A 22,232-nucleotide genomic window follows, 5' to 3' on the forward strand; every position below is an offset into this window, starting at 1 on the left:
GGCGACCAGTTTTTCTTGTGTCAGTAGTGTGCTAATGACCTGTGTATATAATTTATTAAGCAGGAGCATCAACAAATCTTGAACAATAATTGTCTACAGAAAAACTTTATTCTTATCCAAACAATATGCATTTACAATGTATTTAAGCAAGTTAATTTATATTTATACAAATCTATATGGCCTAAAGATTATAGCGTATTTTGATGTGTGAATACCAAGTTACATTATTACATGAAAATAGTGTACTCATTTTTAAAATATTCTGGGTAATAAAAATAAAAAACTAATGATACAATAAAATTGAAGCATTTGTCAAAAAAAGAAAAATTTCACTCAAGATCTATGTGAACTCTGCTTGAAAATTAATTAATTAATTAATTTTGAAATTAATTAAAAAAAAAAATTATGGTTCTTTAGTCAATGGAATGATAGCAGCAATTATTTAACAATTTCATGATTATCCATTCATTTCAATATACTTATAACTGAAAAATAATTCATAAGGTTTAGATACAACCATTTGAAATAATGATTATAATTTTTTTCTTAATTTGCTTAATTCAAATCTAATATAAACAAGATTTCCTCTGTCAAGAAACTTATGAGGGAACAACATGCATGTTCTTCTCAGTAAGTTTTGCAAAGGGAATTAAGAATATTTAATTGATGTTGCTTTTTTTTTTGCCAACATTTTAAACCTTTGCACCAGGTTTTAGTTTTAAGGAGAATGCACCATATTTTATATGTTTACTTTTGTTAGATTCTTATTTTAATTTTAAAAAAGTAAAATTTCCCTTACCACTCATCCACTGCACTCCCTCTTGTTTTAATGGGGCTCAGATTAATAGTTTTCAAGTACAATATCAAACAGATTTAAAGAAATACTAAATCCAAACCTGTTGGCTGAATGACAGGATATACATAAATATGTATACAGCTTACAGTATAATATATATATCTTAAATTAAAATTGGTCCAAGACTTTTATTTTGCAACATGATGGGATTTTCCTTTCTGGTGGTGCTATGCAGGAGTCCAAGAATCTCATGTTTTCTCATAACAGAAAGTTATCTAGTTATAAAAATAAATAAAAGGATTTTAAAAAAAATTAAAAAATATGTGTGACATATGTGTTGACCATGCTAAACGTATATATGTTATTAATTATAGTTATATAATTTTGCCATTCTAAAAATAGTCTGTACCTAAAAGGAGCTACTGCGTTAATGTGTAGACATGGCCCTGACCTTAATAGTTATGAATTATTACTATAGGTGAAGGCAGATGTTCAGTTAATTTGATGCACATTGAACTAATCTAAAAGCAACTATAACATATATTATGATTTACATTTTCATGGAAAAACTAGTTTTTCAAAAATACAAGTACTTCAGCTTATGAGAAAAGTACATGGGAAAAATTGCAGTACCTTACCTTTAAGAGGTGCAACCAATCATTGACTTTTCAGGAATGCATGCCTTTTTCTTGCATATTTCCAAACATAACTGTAATTATACAATTAGGCATATTGGTTAATTTCTTTTGAAAACATTACAATTAAAAAATAATATTATTAAATTGAAAACGTTGTATCAAACATACAAATTATCAGACAATTTTGCCTAATTTCATCTAACAGTTTATTGTAAAGGAATGGCCTGCACAACAGCCAAGGTATATTAGGCATTCATGAAAGATGAATGTGCTTAAGAGTGTTATAAATTAAAAAAAAAAAAAACTTAGAGAAAAATGTTAAATTCCATCCCAGATATTTGGATGTTGCTTGACCATGAAAATCACACAATTCATAAAACATCTATTAGATAACTAAAATAAAAATTGTATAGTAGTACTTACATTAAATATTGAATGGATGCCCAGAGAGTAGAAATAGTATAAGTATGATCCTTGAGCCATTCTGGTACATCATCAGAACTGGTTGCCATGGTTCTACTTGTTAATAACTGAAACATTACAAACATTTTTTTTTATTTATAATTTATCACAGACTAGAATAGAAATGTTGCCAGGAAAAATACCAATGGTTAGAATACACCTGATGCTACTTTTGTAGCCTTATTACTGGTTAAAATGCACCTAAACTTCATTAATTAAATCTGATAAGAAACATATGTATCACACAAGTCCAAGTTTATCAGAGTGTCAGCAAATAATTAACTAGATATGTGAGTTTTATATTAAAGTACTGAATTTCAGGGGATAGATCCAACTTGACACCACATCATTTATTATTTCATGAACTCATGGGTCTGGGTATGGCATGGAATGGAAACTAATATATATGGGGTGTAGGCAAGGCATGGATTATAAATTGTCTTGTATAGATTAGATTGGGTAAAACTGCCAATCGAAGGTAACTTTTACTGATAGATCTGGATCAATTATACATTTATCATTTATAGGACCTAGGCCTGCATAAATTTTATCTTTTATTTATATATTTTATGTACATAAATAACTAGTCTAGAATCTATAATTATATCTTAATAATAATTTTTGTAGATAGATGTCATATAATATCTAACATATTAAGTATAGATCAGTAGATTTAGAATTTTAGCTAGTGGAATATTTTTATATCCTAATCTGAACTGGATCTATATATCTAGAATTTAGATCAGTAGATTTAGTATTTTAGGTAGTAAAAACTTTTATACTCTAAATCTAAACTGGATCTAGATCTAATTATTCTAGAAGCTTAGATCTAGAAGACTAGTTGTCAAGATTTGACTACACTATGGCTAATGCACTAGCTTAGTAGGCCTACTAGATAGATCAAGAGACAGTACTAATAGACTCGTCTTGCCTTGTTGGGCCTCTCAAATCAGCTATAGACTTTAGAGACAATTTAGGAAGGTGAATATCAATCCAATTCAAAGATCTACAATCTACATATTAGAGTCTAGCTAGAGATGCTAGATCTAGTCTAGAAGGCTTATCAATAAAAAATAAAATCAATCATTTCTAAAGTTTGTAAAATTATATGTAGATCTAATCTATCTATTTATAATATAATAAAATTCTATGTCTACTTTTTAAATATTTAAAATGATATGGCTGGTGATATTAATTATTTTAATTGAGACATTGACATACTGTCACATACAAAGTAACAAAATAATTAGATCTTATACTAACTCATAGACTCATACCGTATTGTATTAAAACCTTCGAGTTTACGTTCCACTACCTTGACTTGACTATATTGACTAAATAAAGGGCACTATGATTATAGATGTAGATTATTATCTATGATGATGATGTTTATCAACTGGTAGATCTATAAGTAGTATCGTCACTTTAAGTATAATCAGTATAACTACTGCATTCGTTTCATTCACTGTCTGTATCAAATATCGTGTGAATGACTGAATGTGATGTGAAAGTGAAGTCTAGATTTAGAATAATTTAGATAGAATTGATAGGGTCATAGATTATAGAATATCTATATAGATCTACTATTAAAAAGTATTAACTATACTAACTATAGTGTCTATACTATAGTATAGCCAGTATGACTCGTATGAGTATACTCATATACTGTAAAAGTGTATAATAGTAAGTATAGCTATAGACAGACTAGATCATAGATGATCGATAGATCTAGAATCTAGACTAGAGTCACTAGATTTGACTAGATCTATAAATATTCATTAGATCTATATTCATATTGACAATTATTGATCTCATGTCATGATGTATGGCCTAGATCTAGATAAAATAGAGTGGATCTCATGACTGTCTATATTAGATCTATTGATTTTTTTTTAAAACGTTAAATAAATCTAGACCTTAGTCTTTAACTTTAGTCTAGGCCTAGGTGTTGTAGATCTATATTATTCTAGATATTATACAAGAGATCTAGATCAATATAAGTTCGGTTTTTTAAAAATTCGCATTCGAAATTTTAAATACCCAGATTTAAGTATTTATATACCCATATTGGTAGGTCCGAGTTAATCATTTATTAGATCTATTAAAGCATGTCTATATAAAAGATTATTATTTTAAAAATATATTATTATATAAAAGATATAGTTATGAATATTTACTTTAAAAAATTAAAGAAAATGAATTTTTCACTTTTGCCAATTAACACTCTGGCTAGCAAAAAGGATGACTCCTCAATACTGTGAAAAGACGATAACTGCATGAGTTGGTTTGGAATTGTATTTTGTAAGACTAATTTTCAAAACATATCCTTCATGAGAGAGAACGAAAAAGGGTTGTAAAAAAAAAAGCTGGCTGGACTACGCAAATAATGGACCAGCCTCTCTCTCTTGATATCTTGTTAAGAACATTGGTGACCGGGAAAAGTGGATGGTTTGGTTGCGCGGGACAGATGATAAAAATGACATGTACATAAAAAAAAATCCAGATTTTGTGTAAAATACCCAAATGAGGAAGTACTGGAAACACCTATTTTAATGAAGTGGCCTTAAAAAAAAATCTTTTGTGACGATCCATTATTCAGGGAAATTGTATCTATTTTATCAGATAGTCAGAAAATGGATAAAGTTTTTACAGATCTAATAAAATATAGTGTGGGGAAGTTTTACTCTCAATGAAGGTCAATCCAAGTGGCTCTCGGAGTAAATTTCTTCTTTGGCATCCTCATCGATTTTTCAAATTGGTATGTTGCGCGAAAAAAAGATGCGCGACGGCACTCTGATCATAAAATCTCGAAGCTGGTGTTCCATTAGTATAGTTCCATGGTATAACCTAATGACGATGTGTGAAAACTGCGCGGTAAAAAAAAGTAGTTGTTGTTTTTTTTTTTTTTGTTGTTGTTGTTTTTAAACTTATAATTGAAACGAAGTCGTATCAAACTTCTTTTTTTATAAATAATATTTGAATCAGTATTCTATTCAATGAGTTTGTTAATTAATGGAAAATATATTTTATAATGATCTATTGACACTTTTACCATTTTTACTTTTGACCGTAGATGCAAATGTTTTGTACAAATACGCAAATCTATGAATGAAGTTGTTTTATTAATGAAAAAGCTTGTGAACTTTTTAATAAGACTTACTTCCCCTGAAGTTTTTCAACCCAGAGCGCTGCTAGGAATCTGTCAAATGTTTAGGTAAGTATGTAAGACTCAAGGGTCTTCAAGGGTCCCTGAAGTTTTTCATTGAAAAGTGGTGTAATTTTTTGAAAAATCTGCTTGCATATATAATCTTAAAAATTAGATGGCTCACTTTCGGAAAAGTAGCTGTTGCATCAGAACTTTGAATAATCTAAAATATCATGATGTCCGATTTTCATTTTCTCTTCTAGTTTCTGAGATCTAAACGAGACGGACGGACAGAAAGACAGACGGAATGACGGACGGACAGGCCACACAAAACTAATAGCGTCTTTTCCCCTTTTTTTTGGGGGGGGGGGGCGCTAAAAAGGGTAATGCTAATGTCACTAAGTAAAGAGACATTTTAAATTTTTAAAAAAATCAGGAAACGAAACAAATATTTCCCTCCAGCCAACAGTACATTGTCTTGGCTACGTCTCACGTGACAAGACTGACATGATGACACAGAACACTTTGTTTGTAAACCATGTTATATTTATACTCAAACAATTTAACAACTTTTGCGTAATACACTTAACAGAGATGATGGCTACTTGGTCGTATGGGTTTTGCGCTTTAGTCACGATGGTCCCCAGTTTGAATCCTGCCCCCCCTCCCCCAAATCATCCTGCAGGAGGTTTGGTCTAGAGCTGTTGGGTGTAATATCTATGAAGGAAAGAGAAGCTTTTTTTTTCCCCGAATGGATTTTTTTTTTTAATTTAAAGTCACTTCCATAAACACAGACAAAAGTATCTAAGGCCATCCCTCCTACTGACTTGACCTACCCTAATCCTTCCTTGGAAAAATGTAGGCTATACAAATTCATGTAAACAAGCCAATATATTATTTACATTTGCATTTTATTGATAATTTTTAATGTACTGTAATCCCCCCACCTTTTTTCCCCTATGAAAGGTAACATGTGTAGGTCCTAAATACAAAATATAGCAATGGTAATGTTGAAATGACAGAGATGTAGGATATTCCTCTTGAAGTGGACCAAAAGCTAATGGTATCAGTTCTGATAATTTAAAACGCCTGGAAAGAAATAGGCTTAAAGTATTGATACGGTGAGCTCAGGGACAATGCAGGGACAATGGTATTGCAGCTACAATGTCAAGGATTCATGACGAAGTGCAGGCAGTAATAAATGAAGGACAGAACAGAAACTTGAATGGATGTGTACACCGTTTACTTAAGTTATATGTGGTCAAAGTTCTTTATCAGGAAATACTTCCAACATACATTTTCTCGGTTTTCTAGAAAAAGTTTTTGTTTCTATGCCCCTTCTAACAATCGATGGGATATTTTAATGAATGATAGAGTGTCATAGGAACAACTCGCTGGTGTGCTCATCGTGTTGCTGTTAGACTCATGAAAGAAAGATTTTATGAAAGTGTGACGCGAAAATATTTGCCATCGCTTTGAAAATACCAACACTAGAGGCGCAGCGCAAAGACGATTGCCAGCTGTCTGTGAATACATGTATACCTTTCATTGCTTGACTTTCTTGTTGGCAAATGTACTAAAAAAAAGTCAACTAAACACAAGAGTAACTTCAAATTAAAGAGTTAATTATTGGCAAAGTGATGGCTAAGCTAGAGCACTTCAACATTTACTCTACGAAATATGTGACAACTTAGCTCAAAATGTTATTGAGATAACTTTTGTCAAATCAAAGTAACATTTAATTGCAACAGAAAAATAGAAAAATAAGTTTTAACAATATGAAAATATCAGGAGAGAAATCTTAAGATGCCGGATTCACGAGGTTAATACTGAGTGCATCAATCTCTTTTATACTGGGCCAGAAGACAAGATATGTGAACAGAAATACTAAAACTAGAAGGCAACAAAGTTTTGAAGGACGTCAACGAATCTCTACCAGCCTTTGATTTAAACCTTGAACTGTTTCTTGCCGAATGCATGTTTACGTGGGATGTCTACGTGGCGTCATGTGAAAAGAAGCTTTTCAAAGCTAAAGTTAACTAACAACTATTAATAACTTTTGAAAAACGAATTTCAAATCAAGCATATCTGTCCACTGAAAATGAAGTAGCAAAATATATTGAGTTTAAAGTTACTTGTAAGTTTTCAAATTTGAAATCCTGAAAAGGAAATTTAAATTTTATTTTCTAAAGCCATTGCAAGCTTTTCAATGTTAAAAAATATTTTCTTTTTAAGTTTTTGTAACGATCAATAAACTTTTCATAAAGTTGCATTTTGTTTTTCATTAGTCGTCCTCGTGAAACTAGCGCTCACTATAACATTACAAAGTTTCCATTAAGAGTTGTTTAATGTTTAATAAGGAAAGCATGTTCAGTTGATGTTTAATTTGTTTCTAATTTAAAAATCTTAGATGTTAAAATATGTAATAATTAACCATAAAATGTCAGAGACAAAAAAAAATTAAAATAGAATTGACACTCATTTTAATGTGTAACAGCAATCAAGGAACTGTATTAATGCGCAAAAAAAAAAGAACTAAATAGCGATAGTTTTTTATTGGGAAGAATAAGTGCAAAGCTGAGGGGGGGGGGAGGTCGACACCCTGACGTTACCGCATCGGGCGACACCCATCCTAGTGACGCCACTGGAATAGATCAATGATATTTTGTTTGATTTTCTAGCCTATTGTTATATTGTATATATACTTCCCCCACTTTAAACTCTAGGTGTCGGGCACTTCTAAAACAATGATTAGTCATTGAAAAAATCAAAGGGGGACAGTCTGTTTTCAGCGCATTCTCGTAACCTCCCTGCCATCTTTTCGTCTTGTGTCAAAAGAGTTTGCTAGTGGTATAGAAGTCTTTCTTTCACCACCCCTGAATAGATGTGTTATTATCGCAGGTTATAACTTTGTATTATGAAAATGTGTAATTCGTTTTATTTAACTTAAAGCATCTCATTATTTGGTCAACTTTTGAACACTTAAAATGACATTAAAGTATCAGTTCAACAAATAAGAGGAGATTCGAATCAAAATCATTTTAGCTCAATCTCAATTCTATTTAAAAATAAATCTGGAAAAAAAAATTCTGACGGAAACATCCCGTGAATCCTTCACATGTGTACTCTGCCAAAGACTATTTCGTTTTTTTTTTAAGCTTTATATCGAAATGGAGTTTGAAACAAAACTGAGGAACAGACACCCTAACCATAACCCTGTCAATGGAACCATCCAATACCGGAGAGGGAAGAAGCAAAAACTAATGGGAGTGCCATCAAACGTCCATGCCGACCAGCAAAACGATTAGGCCAAACACAACCTCAAAGGCATCAAAGCAATGTTGACGTCTATGCTGCTCTTACATTGCAAAGAGTACGGTCAAACGTGTTGCAAATTATAATAACTAGAGTTTGTATAGTGTAAAGATTTTGATATTCTCGTTGAGTTTCAAACAAATTTTATTGTCCAAAAAAAAACACCAAAAAACAAGAAAACGTGTTTGGACATCTGTGTCTTGCTGCTGTCACTTTTTTTTTTAGTCTGCATTGACTTTTTTTTCTTAGGTCGCGACCATTTGGTGCCGGCCCGACGGGCATTCGCCCGTTTGCCCATATAGCCAGTCCGCCCATGTGCTTTTTTGTGACGGTACGCACGGGTACGACGTACCGGCACCTTTTTCAATGTGGGGAAAAAATTAGTACTTTTTTGTAATTTAACGTTTATTATCAATTTAGTAGTAGTTAAATCCATCACTGAGTACTGACACCTATTTCTTTACATATATATAAATCTCTTTCTCATTGCCAACTATCTGACTATTCTTCTGCTTTTTCATTTCTTATTCTTATTCTTCTTAGGCCCTGATATTTTGATTTTTTTTGGCCTGGGCCCTTTTTTCTTATTACACTCTGCAAACACCCCCCCCCCAAGCCATATATTTTTCAATAAAACCGCCTTCATCTCAACAATTCTCCCTTTTGAACAATGTATTCTAGTATATGTTACGTTTAATTGGAGCGGTCCGGTTTAAATCACCCCCCACACACACACACACACACATCGATATGTTACGTTTAATTGGAGCGGTCCGGTTTAAATCAGCCCCCACACATCTTTATGTAACGCTTAATTGGGGCGGTCCGATTTAAATCACCCCCCCCCCCACATACACAAAACACTCATCTCTGGGCTGTGAACCCTATATCACTGCTCTCTCCCCCTCCCCGAGCTAACCACTCAAAGTAAAGGGATTTAAAACGGAAGTATAATCTTGTACTTTTCAAAATGTCGGCTTAAAAAAAAAAATCGAAATTGCGAATAAAAAAATCGTATTTGGTAAATTTAACCTCTGCGTTTCGATCATAAAAATATTTTAGTTGTCCTAGATCTAAGGTATAAGACAAGAAATACATTTTTCGTATTGTTTCGGTACACCAGGATTTTTTATTTATTTTTTTGTTTAGAAACCATCTTTATTAAAAAGTTCTGGATCCGCTCTTAAATGGGGTCAGATCTTGCTTGGCTCTTATGCTCTAAGTACAGCCTTGTTTAGTTAACTATCTCATGCTCTTTGCTTATATTCAGTTGTCGCCATTTCTTTTTGTCGGTCCGTTAAGAGTGTCCAGATTTTTGTAGTGTTTTAAAAGTTCCTAGGTCGTGACAAGGAACGTGTCAAGTTGTCATTTATTAACCAAAATAGACTTTCCCCTGTAGTGATGTATAGCCAGTAGGGACAGACTTCCACCTCACGTTACCTTACAGAGACTTGCTGACTAGGATCATGGAGCTCTCCTTACTGGAAGTACAGAGTGGGCATTTGTTGGGATGTGACTAAAACATAAAACTGCAATGGCAGACAGCATGCATGAGAGTTGGACTAGAAGAAAGTTTTGACATACACACACATACATACATACATACAAACACACGCATACATACATACATACATACATACACACATAGATTCACGTAAGACTGGATGATTAAAGAAAGCTGAACTCGAGGTTTTGTCTGTTATTCTTTCATGCAAAATCCCGAACAAGGACAATCATTAATGTTTGAGAGCTGCTAGATATTACATAAAGCTCATACTGCAAGTCTTTATCTGACACTCGCGATGTATGTAAATAGGAGTCATCAATGACATGTCCTATCACTCAGTATATACTAAATAGGAGTCATCAATGACATGTCCTATCACTCAGTATATACTAAATAGGAGTCACCAATGACATGTCCTATCACTCAGTATATACTAAATAGGAGTCACCAATGACATGTCCTATCACTCAGTATATACTAAATAGGAGTCATCAATGACATGTCCTATCACTCAGTATATACTAAATAGGAGTCATCAATGACATGTCCTATCACTCAGTATATACTAAATAGGAGTCACCAATGACATGTCCTATCACTCAGTATATACTAAATAGGAGTCACCAATGACATGTCCTATCACTCAGTATATACTAAATAGGAGTCATCAATGACATGTCCTATCACTCAGTATATACTAAATAGGAGTCATCAATGACATGCCCTATCACTCAGTATATACTAAATAGGAGTCACCAATGACATGTCCTATCACTCAGTATATACTAAATAGGAGTCATCAATGACATGTCCTATCACTCAGTATATACTAAATAGGAGTCATCAATGACATGCCCTATCACTCAGTTTATACTAAATAGGAGTCATCAATGACATGTCCTATCACTCAGTATATACTAAATAGGAGTCATCAATGACATGTCCTATCACTCAGTATATACTAAATAGGAGTCATCAATGACATGCCCTATCACTCAGTATATACTAAATAGGAGTCATCAATGACATGCCCTATCACTCAGTATATACTAAATAGGAGTCATCAATGACATGTCCTATCACTCAGTATATACTAAATAGGAGTCATCAATGACATGTCCTATCACTCAGTATATACTAAATAGGAGTCACCAATGACATGTCCTATCACTCAGTATATACTAAATAGGAGTCATCAATGACATGTCCTATCACTCAGTATTTACTAAATAGGCGTCATCAATGACATGTCCTATCACTCAGTATTTACTAAAGTGTTGCACCTATTCTAGAGTTGTGTTGCTATGAAACTAAGACTCTCTAGTGAACTCAGTATTAGTGTATATCAGTTTCAAGAAGCAATGGCTTCACAACTCTTGCTCAATGCAAACAGATAATCTTTTGGTCACTTTTGTTTTCATTCATATATCGAGACTGTAACAGTTTTGGCTTAAGTTTTACATAAATAAGAAATCTTAGTTTAAGCAAGGGGGAAACTTAATTTATATTAAAAACAATTTGATCCTTTATTTTATTGAACATAAAAATAAATTAATATAATAATCTCAAAACGGACAAAAAAAAAGTTTAACCTATAGGTAGGATTTTCAAATGAATGACAATCAAACATTGTAAATCACACCAGAAATCAGTAGCCATCGTTCATAGACGGTATGTTTATACCGATATGTCATTAACTAGAAATGATTTCGATAAAAACAAGGTTACAAAGACAGTTAGTGTGGAGACACCAACTCAAAATCGGCCCCCGAAGTGGTCCACCCAGGCAGGTTTCAATATTTTCAGAACGAACATCAGAATGAAATTATATCAAAGACAAATGACAGAGAAGAATGGAGAAAGAAGGTTGACTAGTATCACTTTGGTCGTTATCGCAGTTCACGCGATAATATGAAAAAATACTTATTGGTTGTTGTTTTAAATTATGTCCAACTTATATGCATACTAAGTAGCTTTTTTATCTTTAAAAAAACTAAACATTATTTTTGGGTAAATGTAGTAGTTAGTAGGACAGACTAGATAACTTAGCAATACAAATGTAAAAAAAAAAATTAGCAAAAGTCTGATACCATTTGCATAAATATGTTAAAAATGGTCATCACCCCTATTAAAGAGCCTTGCATGTTTTTTTACTATTAATAGTGAATAGTTGTGAAAGTGGTGTATTTTTATGAAACAAAAATGTCAAAGAAAAGTGCCAAATGATCACTTCTGTTCTAATCTATATGATATAAATAGATTCCAATCTGTTTTTACTTCTCTAAGGGACAAAACTTTTCTCTACTGCTTTTCTTTTTTCCCTTTTCAAAAAGAAAAACCAAAAAAAAACGTCTTTCTCTAATACGGCAGATGTACATTGCTAGGCAGTTACGTGCACAGATTGGAGGCGACATAATAAAGCTATTGTCTTCGTATTCAATTTTAATCTAATTCATCAATCGAATTGTCTTCAATGTAGTAATTAAATTACTTGCTTTAAAAAAAAAAAAGCAAAACATTGAATGAAACGTGTAAATGTAAAGTGAATTGTTTATAGTGAATGTCAATATTTCTCATTACAGTCTCATCAGTTACGTTTACATTCAGACTATGGGAAGTATGTTCAAAGTGTTACCATACACATGAACTCTCTGAACCCAACGCAAGGTAACAGCTTTAACACTAAACTTTGAATGTTTGCAATTATTGTTAATACATGAACTTTCGTTCTTTCATTTATTACTCTCTAATAATTTATTATTTAAATGTCATAGAAGCATGCAACAAGACATCCACCAGAACTTAAAAGAAGATTTTTTTTGTCAGGTAAATAGTGTATGAACACATACAAGATACAAAGGCAAGAAGAGGTTGAAGACAAAGAGATACAAGTGACGTAGGAAGTGTGTGTAAGACCAAGCTCTGTTTCCTGTCTTCACGTCTGTTTCAAGGGCAAAGCAAGAACATTCATTTCTTCTGTCACAGCTTTCATTCTGTTTCGTGGCCAGAACACTGAACAAACACAACAACAACATCATAACAACAATAACAACATCATAACAACAATAACAAAAACAATGTACAACTTACGTTTCATTTTCTTAATGCCCTAACAGTGAAACAAAATAAACACGGAATGTTAACTGCAAATAATTTCAATTACGCTGCCACATATGCTTTTTTTTTTTAAATGAGAACACAAAAATACATGTGAAGTTCTCTTGTTTTGTAAACACAAAATTATGCAAACTTTTTTAAAAACAAAACATTAAGAATTAATACATGTAGCATTTATGCAATTATTAATAGTTTGTATAATGACAACTATGTAACTGTGAATAGTTTGTGTAATCACAACTAATGATGCATAGATTTACTATATCTTTTGCAGACTTGAGTTTGAATCCGATTGAAAAAAAAACAGTATGACGTCATCGTTGTTAAATGCATCTATCTACTATTTAATCAGACTAGCACTCTGATGTGTACACAAGCATAAACGACTTTACTTTTCAGCTTCTTTATAACTTTCATAGTGTAAAAAATTCATGTTGGTTAAAAAAAATACTATGTCAATAAATAAATGCGTTTAAATGTGGTCTTATGAATGGTGATTATGTTTGGATTAAATAGAGAGGGTGAAAAGACTGTACACTAAAACATTTAAAGAGAGGAAACTCTACTTACTTGAGTTGACGGAGTAACTCAAAGCTGCAACAGAAATCAAAGATAAGACTTTCAGTCTATTCCTAATGTTCTACATTCTCAGTACTAACAGTTTTAGTTTACTTTTTACTAACATAAGCCATACAGTCATGATGGAAACAAACATGCGTAGCAGAAAAAAAATAATTCTAGTCTGCTATTTAAGATTTATTAATATTTTCATTTAATCGCTGTCATTACTTATAGTGATAATTATAATATGTATTGCATTGAGTAGAGAGAAGAGAGACTAGAATGTAGATGAATGAACCAGTCTGAAATGTTAACATTTATTGTATCATTGGACTTTCATGTCATACAGTTAGTTAACGAGAACTTGGACTACCAAATAAAACTGGAGACGACAAGGATTTTAAGCATTGCAATGTATTTAATCTAATTAATCTACATAACACAATGAACATTTTTTTGATCTTTTTGGACATTCTACAAAGGTAATGCTGAAATCTCATGCAACCTAGTGGTCAATGAAAAGAAGGAATTGCAGAGATCTTGAGCTACCAGCTCCCGTAGCCTCATCATGACGCCTCCGTGGAAACATTCATCCTGGGAATCAGATTGGCTAATAACGAAAGCGAACAGTGGGCTGCCACAGTATTTTCTAGCCGATGTTCTTGTACGTGTCAAGCATGGAAGATAGGCTCACTACACACGTACATTAGAGGTATATAGGCTCACTACACACGTACATTAGAGGTATATAGGCTCACTACACACGTACATTAGAGGTATATAGGCTCACTACACACGTACATTAGAGGTTTATCGTGGACTGGGCCTCCTATCTTTGCATAAGAGGAGGAACATATGTCGAGGACTCTAGAAGTAGTGTTACGTGAAAACAGATGTGATTACGTGATCATCTGGTTGATAGGGACCTCCAGACAAAAGGGTCGGTGAAGAACCAATTCCTTCCTCTGGTCAAAGGGTCATTAAAGGGAGTAATCTCGACTCTAAAGAACACTACAGTGAGCAGAGACCTCGAGCTACCTAGCTGCTCACGAAGAAAGGTTCATGCAGAATTCACAAGCGTGTTTATAACAAACGAGTATTAGTGTAGCCAGTAAAATATTCAACATTTGTTCTTTTAAATGAAGCGCTGTGGCTGAGTGTTAAAGCGCTTGGGGTCCCGGGTTCGAATCCTGGTGAAGACTGGGATTTTAAATTTCGGGATCGTAGGCCGCCTCTGAGTCAACCCAGCTCTAATGAGTATCTGACATAAGTCGGGGAAAGTAAAGGCGGTTAACCGTTGGCCACAGAAACAGATGACCTTTACATCGTGTACCCTAGAGATCGCAAGGTCTGAGAGGGGAACTTACTTTTATTTTTTTTTATTTTTTTTTACTTTTTACATCTAAAGAATGGAAGATAACAACAAACTAATGAAAGATACTCCTCTAACTGGGTACACTTAACCAAAAATATAAATTCCAAACAAGTTTATTGATTAATTTAAATAATTAATTAAAAGTTAGAATTAAAAAAAAATTATGAACTTTTACTTTAAAAAAAATACAAACTGTATTTAAAATGTCAAAAAGAAATATTTACCTAAAAGCAGAAAGGCTACAGTTTTTAAGTCCATGGTTACAATTGGTTCCGACCCTAATAGAAATAGTATCACAAATAAGAAAAATATTAGATACATGTAATACCATAAATACCAATGAGAGTTGAGTACTAAACCAATGACTTGAGCAGACATAACAAACAAAATACAAATAAAAAGTGCGAGTCACTAGCATAGCGCGACCCATACCGACCCAAGGACCTCCTTGTTTTATTTAATTCGTCATTTTATCTCAATAAGAAATAGTGTATTCTCGTGCTGCTAGAGATTCATGTGCGAAGGAAAAGTTTGTGTAAGTGACAATAATTCATTATTTGTTAAGAATTTTAGATTTTAATTATTATTCACGCAGAAACATCATTTTATTTGCTAAAACTTTCCTCATTAGAAATATAACATGAGAATATTTTCACCTGCAATCTTTGTATGCATATTATGCAATGTTATCTCTAAACTCGTTTTACCGTGACCCCAACCTTAGATGTATTCTACTTTTAATATCAAATATTAGATATGTTCTCATATTCAGATTGCCAAACCAGGTGGCAGTGATGTTGAAATAAAAAATAATAAAAATGTGAGCATGGTAAAACAAAAGGAAATTTTGTCTAAGTAATCTTAATCAAATTATTAACCTGGCATACACATACTTTTTTTTAGATAATACTGAAACAAACACACGTCTAATAAATTATATAAAACCTCAACTTACCTTCCCTAAAGATTTGCTTGAAATGTGTTAGCTCCCTGTAACTAAGAGACAAAACCCGCTCCACCACCGACCAGTCAGCGATGACGAGACACCAACTGTCACATATTTCTATTTAAATTCACAAGGTCATTCTGTCTGTACAAAGTAACAGAAGAACTTTAAAAAAAAAAAAGCTTATATGGTTTCTATAGTCTCGTCCTATTTTTTATGTTGTGTTCACTTAAGACTCAGACGATGACCTAAAAGGGGACTAATTCAGCTTATACCACCACTTCAGTCAAGTAAAAGAAAAATCCCCTTGTTTGAAAAATACCAAGCAAAAACAAAATATTTAATGAACTAATTGGTTAATTTTTTAAAAATTCATCCTAGTGTTGTCAGGTAAAAAAAAACAAATTGTGCTAAATTTCGGCTTGATTTGAGATTGGTTGTCGGAGAAACAACGAATACAAACTTTTGACCAGACAGAGTTCATATAAGCTTTGTAAACAAAAAATGTTGCCTTGTGCTCATTTGTTTGTCATGTCAGACGATCCTTCATTTATGAAGATTATTACATGACAGCTCAAACCTCCTGCAAGACGGCAGGGGATAGCAGCATGCAGGGTTGGAACTCTAAACCATCATAATGACAATCCCAAGCACACAACCCACGACAAGGCAGCCATCTTGCGTCTCACTTCGTACGATTAAAAATGAAAGAATTAGTTAGAGAAGTTAAAATCTAAGCACACAAGCACACAAGTCAGCTGACTTTTACCGATAGAGTGGACAAATTAGCTCGTTTACATACGACTAATAAAGAATTATAGAGAAAATTGGGAATAACTTGGTCAAGTCAAGTCTGACCACTTATTCATCATGAAGACAGTCCAATGCTTGGGTCATTCCTGACGACAGTTCAAATCTTGGGTCATGTTTGACCTCTGAACCATTTCAGTTTAGGAAAAATTGGAAAATTCACTGGAGCTGTGGTCAGGTGAATAGAGAGACTGGACTCACGCGAGATCTCCTGCACAAAACAAAGCAAATCGAATATCAAATCAATGTTGATTTATTTATTTATTTTGACCAAAGGCTAATCGTCCTGGTCAAACTTGAAACCAAGTTGTTCGTTTTTTGTAAGATGTACTTGAAATTCTCAGAAAAGGGGAAATTCGTGTGAGACCAGACATTACAGTCAAATAAATGCTGGATCATGATCACGCCTTATGTCACAATGCCCTCTCCATCTCAGAATTTCGGACTTCAAAAGGCTTTTCTGTGATCCACCCCCCCCCACACACACACACATTATTCACCAGGTCTCAGGTCCTGTGACTTTTCCTTTTTTCTTATTGAAAAATGTCCTTAAAGGACTTCATTTTGGGACTTGAGAAAACATCCAAAAGAGTGTAAAGGACACGCTAAGGATGCTAACGGCTGAAGACTTCCAGCGCTGCTACCAAAAGTGGAAACAACAGCGTGTCTCATTAACTTTTTCTGCCACTCCTCGTATAGTTTCTTTTGGTGATTCTGCTGCAGACCTGCCACATTCATAGATCTAAAATTTCTTAGTAGGCCTATAGGCCAACAATATAGAGAGAACCACAGTGTGAACCACAGTTTAAAATCACCACAAAGAGAATCTCGGGTAATTCTATTTACCTTCAATGAATTTCGAAATGAAATAAAAAAAAAAAAGTTTAATCTATTAGGCCTAATATAATTTCTTCAGGCCGCACCGTCCACCCCGACAGGCACATCACCTTCCCCTAGATGGCGTCTTGTGTCCGCGCTTAAAAGGCAATACAACGTGGACGCTGTCCATTCTGCCGGCATCACCTATCCCTGTAGTGACAGTACATTACTGGGCCTACTTCGTCAGCATTGCAAGTTGTACTTTGTTGAACACTGTGTGTTCTTACATGGCTGCAGGTAAATATATTTGACTGTTTCTTATATTAGGGTATAATTTTGTTTAGTAGTTTATAAAGAATATCGCTTTCCCGGTTTTTTGTCCACGTTGTTGGGCTATTCTTATTTTTAGAAAACCAGCATGTGAATTAATTCAGTTATTTTACCTGTAGTATATTAGACGAAACAGATTCTATTCGAATGGAAACTGTACCTCTTGTAAATATATTTTTACAACCATCGTGTAAATATGGACTTTTAACAACCAGTGTATAGATTTGTTCTATTTCATTGTTATGATTTTATGTATGGAAAGGAAATGAGCAAAACTCTTAAAACAATGTCTGTTTATTTTATGTTTTACTCATTGATTTTTATAGAATTACTTTGTCACCAATTTGTATAATGTTTCTGATGTTCCGTATTTCTCTTATGTACTTATAAGAGATGATTGGTTTACACTTGTATTTCGTCTTCGATGCTGTGTGTACAACTTGGTCTAACCATGTAAGCCTATTATGTTAAGTTTATTTATAACCATATGTAATTTGATGAAACTGTATTTTAATTTGTGTTATTTTATTTGCCATGCGCAGGTTTTTAGTGTACAATAATCAGATCGGCTTAAGAGTTCTGTCCGTCAAATATTTCTTCTGTGCCAAACCCACCACATTAACTAATAGATTAATAAAAAAAATATACAAATAAATAAACAAATCAATAAATTAAAAAATGAGCGTAGCCAAAAGGGTTTTGAGTTAACCCCCACCCCCTCTTTAGTAGTGTTTGAAGCTAAAAATACCTCTTATACCCGGTATAAAAAAAAACGCAAATTACGCACTCAAAATGTTATGAGCGTAGCTAAATGTGTTTTGACTCAGTTTTGAGTTTAAACCCCCCTTCAGCGGGGTTTGAAGGTGAAAAATACCTCTTTAATATTAAAAACAAAGCAAATTATACACTCAACATGTTATGAGTGTATTCAAAGGGGTTTTGAGTTTAAAACCCCTCCCGATGGTTTTGAGTTTAAAATCCCCATACAGAGCGTTTTGAGGTGGAAAACCTCTATCTTCAATATTATTCTAAAGCAAACAACAGTTACTAAATTCTATGACCGTAGCTAAATGGGGTTTTGGATTTAAAAAAAAAATTAACTCCAGAGATTTTTGAGTTCAAAACCCCCAACAGATGATTATGACGATAAAAGTTCACTTTTCGGTATAAAATCTAAAGCAATCTAGTCACTTAATTCCAAGAGCGTATTCTAGAGAGGTTACACATTTCTACCAGTGGCGGGGCTCAATTAATAAAGTGCAGTGATTAGTAATCTGCCAAAATTGAGAAACACTAAATGTGGCTCAACAAAGATGGCTAAGACAGATTTTAGGAGTCAGTTATAGAGATCGGGTCTAAATTAAGGAAATCCTATGACGAACTGGGAGTCGACCCCTTAGTAAGATTGTGACAGAGCGTCGCATGAGGTTTGCGCGACATGTTCTCCGACAAAATGAATTAGGCATAAGAAGAGTTGCGATGACATCCTAGTACAACTTGGCGCCACACATTCATGGAGGTCCCAAGAGCAGGTGGGAAGAGGCTTCAGACATTACCAGTGACAGATTTATGTGGAAACAGCTTCACGGCAAATGCACCGAACGGCGCGGAGGGTTTAAGTCAGTAAGAATAGCACATTAGGTTTTTGAAATAAAACGTTTTAATAGCAGGAAAATGCACTGTAGATAACTCAGAATATGCATTTTGTTGGCTTTCAATATCAGAAATAGTGCTTTGCGGCGGGGCTCCGCCCCGCGCTGGGGGAGCTCCTAACGCTCCCTCAGACCCCCTTGCTGGCCATGGCGGGGAGTCTACAATTTTCCCACCAACTCCAGGAAGAACTATTCTAGGGCACAATAAACATCTTCCGGAAGAATGATTGGTCAGAATGTAATAAAGATTATATATACACACACATACATAGGCTTACATATAAATATTTTTTTTTCGCGGGTGACCCCCCCTCCCCCCAAAAAAATAAATCCTGGCTACGCCCATCGCCTACATACGTAAACAAATCAATAAATTTAAAAAACAAACAAATTAATTAATAAAGTACCAAGTAGGCTTACCCCTGTCAGACCTTGCGATCCACGTAAAGGTCATCAATAGATGGGCGGACATGTGGCCAACACACCCAACTAATGTCGGGCACCCATAAAAGTTGTGAAGACTCAATAAGAGGGTCTGTCAAGTCCCGAACGAAATTCAAAATTCCAGCCTTCATAAGAGTCCAAAGAGGCTTCGGGTATGAAGCCTACCACTCAGCCACCACCATGACCATGTATCCTATTGCTCCAACTTTTTGAAGTAGTTCATCATTAAGGTAAACATTTTCTTCAGATTTTAGTTTTTAAGAAGAATGCATTGAATTATAAGCAGGCGTCCAAGTGCAGTTTGTTTGTTACCAATGATCTTATTAGGATATTACACAGTTTATTTTTAATGTGGAACAGTGGCGTAGCTAAGGTGGGGGAAGAGGTCCAAATTTGAAAATCCCCCGCGCCCCGCTTGAATGCCCCACAGATGAGTGTCCAAATTTTTTAACACTAAATATCAAGCCAATGTCATGTTATCTTGATATTTTTGTTGTTATGTAAATTAGTGACCATTTTGTATGTGTTCCACACATTAGACATATATTTATTAAGTACAATATCTCATGTCATGATGTCGAATGTCAAAATGTAGGGGCCCCTAAGGAGGCCAAGCTCATCGGACCCCCCAATAAATCCTTTGCTACGCCACTGGTGTTGAGTATAAAAATGAAGGGTTGGGTTCGATTATTGGATAATATACAATCAACATTCAAAGCTGGATATTGTTAGGCCTACTCTTTAACCAAATGCCTGCCGGACGTCGGACACTACTTTAAAAGGGGTTCCGACTAATAGTTCACTAACAATTCGTTCACAGACAAATTGTTCACAGACAAATCGTTCACAGACAAATTGTTCACAGACAAATCGTTCACTGGATATTTCCAAAAACCAAAAATTGCTAGAGATCGGGCCTGATCCGAAATTCTTTGTCAATTTTTGTTTGTTTGTTAATATTTTGTTAACGAGGACAGTATGTGATAAAAAAATTATACTTAAAAGAAAAAAGAGATCTTACAAGCAAGCTGAAATATTTAAATGGGACCTCACTTTATTATAGGTAACATTTTTACTTTCAACATGTAGGCCTTCTTTTACACTCATGTCCATCATGTAGTCTTGTTCGACCTACCCATATTTGCTTATCTTCTTAATAGCGGTCCAGATGTTAATTAACATATCCATTTTATTGATATCTTATAAACAAAAACAAATCTTATCTTATGTAATAAAGACGTTTCTTAAAAAAAGAAGATGATTACATCCTACGCGTCATGCATTCTGCCAAGTCACTGGTTTTCCTGGCTAGCTCAGACACACTAGTATTTTTTCCACAATCCTTTCAGTGTTTTTACGAAAGATAATTTAGATTTTTAACAATGGTACTAGATTTGGTACAATATATGGTTTCACTGTTCAACTCTGAAGGTCACATACTAGATACAGATCTAAGGTTAATACTTATCAATTAAGACGTCTAGTGCTATTAGAGCATGGAATGGGTTGCCTGAGCTAGCCAGGAAAACCAGTGACTTGGCTGAATTTAAGTCATTGGTTAAATTAATATGCATGACTAAATGCATGACGCGTAGGACGTAATCATCTTCTTTTTTTAAGTAACGTCTGTGTTATATAAGATAAGATAAGATAAGATAAGATAAGATAAGAAGAAAAAAAAACTAATTACATATACAACACTAAGAAATATTTTGGTTCCCTATCAAAAAATTATAATTTATCGCAATACAACAAAATAAAATTGTTTCAATAAATTTGTTATTGAGGTCCAAGCAATCAAATTAGTCTACCAATTGGTGCATGGTCACATATAGAAACAAGTTAACTAAAATAAAAATAAAATAAAACTTCTTTTAAACTTGATGGAAAGTACTATACTAGTGTCTAGTACATATTTTCAATGTTAACAGATTGAACATGTGTATAGGCAATGTCCAATAAAATTTTATTACTTCCAGAGGAGCCAGTCTGACTAGCACTCAACTAGGTGTTAACTAGAGTATCCAGATGAATGGGTAGATTCCCGCGGTAGATGAAAAAAATGAGGGGGTGTAAAGGTATATTAAAGGTGTAAGTTAAAATGTTACCTATAGTAAAGTGAGGGCCCGTTTACATTTTTCAGCTACCTTGTAAGATCTCTTTTTTTTTTTCTTTTAAGTATAATTTTATCACATTCTGTCCTCATTAACAAACTATTAACAACAACAACGAAATTAAATAAACTCGGATTTGACATGATCTCTAGAATTTTTAGTTTTTGGAAATAATAGCTACAAAAGTTTTAATGCAAATAA

General features: G+C 33.7%; 1 protein-coding gene and 1 long non-coding RNA gene across 9 annotated transcripts in view; both read right to left on the bottom strand.

Moving 5' to 3' along the window:
- LOC106052362 (uncharacterized) overlaps positions 1-16,023 on the bottom strand; it is an 87,386-nt gene extending 71,363 nt beyond the window's left edge. For 5 of the 6 annotated variants that reach the window (XM_056016825.1, XM_056016826.1, XM_056016822.1 and 2 more), the window contains exons 1-3: positions 15,573-15,606; positions 15,141-15,194; positions 13,551-13,574 (exon numbers count right to left, since the gene is read on the bottom strand). In XM_056016825.1, the coding sequence (XP_055872800.1) occupies positions 13,551-13,574; positions 15,141-15,194; positions 15,573-15,591 (97 nt within the window). In that variant the 5' untranslated portion in view covers positions 15,592-15,606. Of the gene's footprint in view, positions 1-13,550; positions 13,575-15,140; positions 15,195-15,572; positions 15,607-15,871 lie in introns of those variants that run through there. The other variant, XM_056016823.1, reaches the window with a different exon arrangement.
- On the bottom strand, positions 90-7,552 carry LOC129923899 (uncharacterized). Of its 3 annotated transcripts, XR_008775849.1 has the most exons (5): positions 3,813-4,816; positions 3,174-3,413; positions 1,858-1,964; positions 1,435-1,505; positions 90-1,071 (listed from the first exon to the last, which is right to left on the bottom strand). It is a non-coding gene; the product is annotated as an uncharacterized LOC129923899 (long non-coding RNA). The 3 variants fall into 3 exon arrangements; XR_008775851.1 differs by lacking the exon at positions 3,174-3,413 and having other exon boundaries at positions 3,813-7,552; XR_008775850.1 differs by lacking the exon at positions 3,813-4,816 and having other exon boundaries at positions 3,174-3,479.
- Positions 16,024-22,232: the final 6,209 nt, after the last annotated feature.

This window comes from Biomphalaria glabrata, chromosome 18 (genome assembly GCF_947242115.1).
Source record: "Biomphalaria glabrata chromosome 18, xgBioGlab47.1, whole genome shotgun sequence".
Classification (NCBI taxonomy): domain Eukaryota; kingdom Metazoa; phylum Mollusca; class Gastropoda; family Planorbidae; genus Biomphalaria; species Biomphalaria glabrata.